Raw genomic sequence first — 5,483 nt, forward strand, 5'->3', positions numbered from 1 at the left:
CAGGGAGTTTTCCCAGGCATTCCGAGGGGTCAAGGTATAGACAGAGGGTCGCACCCATCCAGTCTAGACGGAACCCGACGTTCGGCCATCCCTGGAGATCCGTGACGAGCCCTGTAGACCTATGGCAGGCCGGTCCAGATGTGGACCTCCTCCTCGCTTTCCTTCCTGGAGGCTCAGGGCTGCGTGGTCTTGCTGGGACCCTTTGGCCTCTGGGCCAAGGTGGGTGGGGCTTAGGTCCTGGCAGGGGAAAGAAGTCCCCTGAGAGGCCAAGGAGGGGACCGCCCGGCCTGGACGGGTGGCCCACTCAGGGAGTCCAACCCAGCCCTCCTGTGTGCCCCGGGCCCCGGGCGGGTGCTGTAAGTCTGCACCGTCAGGTGCCTCCTCCTTTTATCCCCCAGGGTCGTCGAGAAGGGGCTGTTGAGCCCTCGGTGTGAGGCAGGAGTCCCTGGGATCACGGTGCAGGTGAGTGCCAGTGGTCAAGGTGAGGTCCTTGCTCTGAGCCTGGAGCCAGGGGCTCACCTATCCCAACCCGGAGGGGAGCCCTGGGCACCCATGGGCGACGCAGCCCACTGTCAGCTCTGGGACGTCCGGGCCTCTGCTGGCTGGGCTGCACCCTGAGGAGCCGCGCACATGTGTGTTCAGGTTCAGCCCGACACCAACGCCATGCCCCTGGGTCAGAGGAGTGAGCTGTGGAAGCTGGAGCAAGACCCTGGACCAGGACCAGGCCAGGGCCTGGAGGAGGCACAGCAGTGCGGGGCTGGAGGGGTGGAGGCCCTCCCTCCCTCCTCCGCCTCTGCCTCCTCCCAGTCCACCGTCCCTTCCCTCTCCTGCTCTGCCCTGTCTCTGGGGCCCCCGGAGGAGGGGTCTGCTGCGGGGACCCCGAGTCCTCCCCAGAGCCCTCAGCGGGCCTGCCCCTCGCCCGCGGCCATGGCAGCCACTGCCTGGAGCCAGCCCGACCAGGGCTCCAGCAGCTCAGATGAGGAGGGGTCCAGCACCTGGGAGGAGTCCGAAGAAGCCGAGCCTTGGCTCTCAGACGTGCTCCAGGAGAAGACAGCTGACCTGGTGGGGTTCCTGCTCCTCAAGTATCTCACCAAGGAGCCGACCAGCCAGGCGCAGATGCTGGCGATCGTCGGCGAGGGTGAGCAGGACGCCTTCCCCGGGATCCTGGGCCAGGCGTCGAAGTGCATGCAGCTGGTGTTCGGCGTGGAGGTGAAGGAAGTGGACCCCAGCGAGCACTCCTACGTCCTGGTCCCCGTCCTGGGCCTCACCTGCGATGCGATGCTGAGCATTGAGCAGGGCGCGCCCAAGACGGGCCTCCTGGTGGTGCTCCTGGGGGCGATCCTCCTGGAGGGCGACCGTGCCCGCGAGGAGGTGGTGTGGGAAGCGCTGGGGGTCATGGGGGTGTATGCCGGCGAGGAGCACATCATCTTTGGGGAGCCCCGGGAGCTCCTGACCAATGTCTGGGTGCAGGAAGGGTACCTGGAGTACCGGCAGGTGCCCGGCAGTGACCCTGCCCGCTACGAGTTCCTGTGGGGTCCCAGGGCCCACGCGGAAACCAGCAGGTTGCAAGTGCTGGAGTATTTGCTGCGAGTCTATCCCGGGCTGCCGGTTCCCTCCCCGGCCCCCTCTGAAGAGGCTGTGAGCCATGAGGAAGAGGGGGCCTGAGCCCCAGGGGCGGCTGTGGTGCGGTCCCGGCTCCGGCGGGGTCGGCAGGCAGCTTGTCCTGCGGGGTGCTGGGCACGAAGTGAGATTGTTTCATGGTTCTTCCCTGTGTGTGTGTGAAGAGAGAGCCCTGGGATTTCTAAGCAGTGCAGGGCCAGGGAGGGTTGGGGGGAAATGCAGGGCAAAGAGCCTCCTTTGGGGGGTGCGGGGGGCGGTTCCCTGCGATGCCTCCCAAGTTCAGAGCTTGGTGTCCCTGGCGAAGCTCTCCAGTGGGCTTCCTTGTTATAGGAGGCTTCATTGGCTTCAGCGGCTGAGTGTGTGAGTGACATCCCCCCACACAGCGTTTGTCCTGACCCAGGTCAAGAGTTACGAGTTTTGTCATGTCCCGGGGCCGTCTGGGGGGCTCCGTTGGTTAAGCGTCTGCCTTTAGCTCAGGTCAGGATCTCAGGATCTTGCGATCTGACCCCACATCGGGCTCCCTGCTCAGTGGGGCCTGTTTCTCCCTCTCCCTCTCCCTCTCTGTGTGCTGTTTCTCGAATAAAGAAATAAAATATCTTGAAGCAGAAAGGATTTTTGCCATGTCCTAGAGACCAGCCTAGACACTTTGCCTCCTTTTTTGGGTTCTGGGCCAGAATCACAGGGCTGGGCCTCGGGATGGGTTGGGAAGGCGAAAGAATGGAATAGGAAGGGGAAGGGGGAAGAGAAGCGCGTGGGGGAAGAGAAGCGCGTGGGTTCTTGCCTCTCTGATGCCCCGCCGGCTGTCATGGTGTAAATGCCAGAGGCACACACACGGGGGCTCCTGCCCTGGCTTGGTTCTTCAAGAAAGGAGGAGAAGCGTCCTCTCAGCACAGAGGGAGCTCTGCTCACTGGCTCCTCGAATCCTAGACATGGGCTGAGTTCTACTGTCTGGAAGGCGCTGCGGGTGAGCGCGGAGGACGCTAGAAGCAGGACGCGTCCCAGCCGTAGGGGACCGTGTGTGGCAGTCCCAGTCCTGGCACGAAGGTGGGCAGGCGGGCCCTGAGAGCTGCAGATGAAGCGGAAGCAGAGTGAGGGGGTGTTGCTCCCGAGGCGAGCACTGCCCTGGAAATGCCCCTGACCCAGCCCGGGTGGCAGGGCTGTGACCTGAGGGGCCCCATGATCGCTTCTGTGCTGCTGGTCACGGGGAAGCCGGGTGGTGACAGTGGCCCTCTTTGGGGATCGGGTGCTTTTGGGGCGGGAGAGATGTCTTAAATGGATAAATGCTGGGAGCAGTTTGCATTGGGCTGTGGAGAAGGCCGAGTGAGTGTCCTGTGGCCTGAAGGGACGGCGTGCCGGGCCCTGTCACAGGGTATTTGAACGCGGTGAAGGTTCAGTGGCTTTATTCCTACCGTCTCCACGAACGTTCTGTGGACGACAGCGGGGAATGCGCACGTCCCGGACAGCCCTGTTCCCCCTGGACTGGGGGCGCCCTCGCTGCCTCCTCGGCCAGGAGAAAGGATCGGGGCTCCCCGGAGTTGTCCGCGGCCAGTCCTGAAGAGTGGCTGGGTGTTCGTGGGAAGAAAGGAAGGAAGCTCAGAGGTCTGCATGGGAGAGAAGCTGAAAAGAGGCATCGAGGCGGTCTCCTCCTGTTCCTGGGGACCGTTGGGTTCCTTGCACGGAGCTGGTCTGGACCCCCTGCCCCACCCTCACCCATTTGGGCACTGGGTCTGTCCAAGTGGATCATTGGGGTCTGTCCTCCCGGAGGTGCGGAGGCAGAGAGCACGGCGTGCTTCGCTTCTCTGACGTTCCACTCGAACCCCGCGTCTGTGATCTGTCAGGGCAACGGAACATTTAGAGAGGGGGAGAGTGGGGGGGTGGGTGGGTCACAATAGCACCGGACAGCTGTCCCAAGCACTGCAGACCCTCAGACGCCAGCGTGCACGTGTTCCGGCCTCTTCCAAAGCGGGACAGGAGCAGAGACTCACGGGTTAGAGAGGATTCGGACTGTGCATCCGAGGAAAGCGAACATTCTCAGCCCACTGAGATCTTGGAGGTTATGGCCCTGGGAAGTGCCGAAAGGGGCTCGGGAGTGAGTAGGGCGATCGGCCCCGCTGAGATGTGGTAGCCACGTCCGTGCGTGTGCCAACTCGTGAACATTCGATGCGATCCCGCACTGGAAGCCCCTGCCCCTGGGTCTTTGGGCACATCCAAAGGCGGAGACTTTCAAGGCAAGTTTGACTTTCTCAGGAACCCCTCCCAGAAATGAGGGGGTTTTGCCTCGGAAAAGTAGAAATGCCTTTTGGGCTGAGAACGTAGTCCGCAAGAGTGAATCAGAGCGATGCCCAGTGCTGGGGCCCCTCTTGTGCTCCTCCTGCCCCCAGGCTAAGGGGGAAACAGCGTGGCCAGTCCTCTTGCGCTTAGGAAGGCTCCCGTGGCAGAATCCTGTTTGTCACAGGCATTCCTATCGAAGGCGCCCCAGGGACCCTGGATCCGTTCCTTGCCCTGACAGCACAGAACAGAGAGCGCGCTGCGTCCTCAGCCGGACACTGGTGTCAGACCCACGGACCCTTACGCGTGTGTGTCATGCCCGACGCGTGGGCCTTACTGCTCCGTGCAGGGCGGGCGGCCTTCCCCACAGGAGCCCCCGCTCGGGAAACGGGCTGTAGGGATGCTTCCTGCCCCCTGCACCGCCAGGTCCCTGAGCTACCCCGTCGGTCCCCTCGGGGCCGTCATGAGTCTTTTGGGAGCCGGGCAGCCAGCTGCATGTGGGCCTTGTGGGAACAGGGCGGGGGTCCTCCTCCTGGGGCCCGGCCCGCAGCCCCCATGCCTCGTGCACCGCCCGGCCTGTCCTGACCCTGGCCTCGGTCTGCAATGTCTGGGGTCTCGTCCTCCTGTCTCCCCGCTGCCAAGCCCTCACTCCCCAGTCCTCTCACACTCATCTTTCCTCGGGGGGCCCCAGCCACGAATCCCGCTCAGCGTGCCCGTGCTTCCGCTAGAGCTGACTCAACACCCTGGTGGCGAGTGCGCCCGGGGCCCGCGAATGACCGTCATCGCCCCGTGACTGTGTGAGACCGTGTACAATGCTGTGTTACTTTCGGAGATCTCCTGTGTAACCCCAACTGCTTCATGAAGCTGGTGGCCTTGTGCAGGTGACTCTGACGCTTTGCTTCCTGAGGCTGAGCCAGAGAGGGCGTGTGTCTCTGTCAGCCACCCCCAGAGCCTGCTGGGACCCTGGTGTCTGCAGTCGGGCCGTTGGAGCAGAGGAGAGACTTGCAGGTGACGGCGTGGCCACCGGGACGCTCCCCCACTCACCCCAGATACCCCCAGTCTCAAAAGCAGCCATGGAGGAGGGGGTTCGGGTTCCCATGCGGAAGGCTGTACAGAGGCTTGGCCGCCCCAGGAGAGGTGGAAGGAGGAGCACCCCCACCGCATCCCGTCTGGACTGCCCTGGGCTGAGCAGGGGAGAGTCAGGGGAGCCCAGAGGAGGCTGAGGTGAGCTGGAGCCTGTTTGACCTCGTGAACTGGGTGTTCTTGGCCCAAGTCCCAGGACTGGAGCCCGTGGGGCACTCCAGGATGGAAGCGGGGGTTCCTCTGCCAACAGGACCTTCCCATGTTCCTTTTGTGGGGAACTGATGGATCCAGCTCTAAGGGGTATAACAGTGTAGCAGCTAGGACATGCCCCAGGCCTTCAACCCATTTCCTTGGAGTCATTCCTAGAATGCAGTTCTTTAGCCATAGCCTGCTATGTGGGCACATGCCACCCAGGTCCTCAGCTATCCTAACCAGGGCAAGGCATATCAGACAGGAGCTCCCCAGCCTGAGGACTCTCAGTCATTGTGTTTCTGCTCTGAGGAGCTGATGTT

At 63.1% G+C, this 5,483-nt stretch overlaps 1 protein-coding gene across 1 annotated transcript; it reads left to right on the forward strand.

Annotated features, from left to right (window-relative positions):
- Window positions 1–663: 663 nt before the first annotated feature.
- LOC111139206 (melanoma-associated antigen 8-like) lies at window positions 664–1,665 on the forward strand. Its single transcript, XM_022491406.1, has one exon. It carries the CDS (start codon window positions 664–666, stop codon window positions 1,663–1,665), a length of 1,002 nt encoding a protein of 333 aa, XP_022347114.1.
- Window positions 1,666–5,483: the final 3,818 nt, after the last annotated feature.

This window comes from Enhydra lutris, unplaced genomic scaffold (assembly GCF_002288905.1).
Source record: "Enhydra lutris kenyoni isolate GAN:26980312 unplaced genomic scaffold, ASM228890v2 scaffoldscaffold96, whole genome shotgun sequence".
Lineage (NCBI taxonomy): Eukaryota > Metazoa > Chordata > Mammalia > Carnivora > Mustelidae > Enhydra > Enhydra lutris.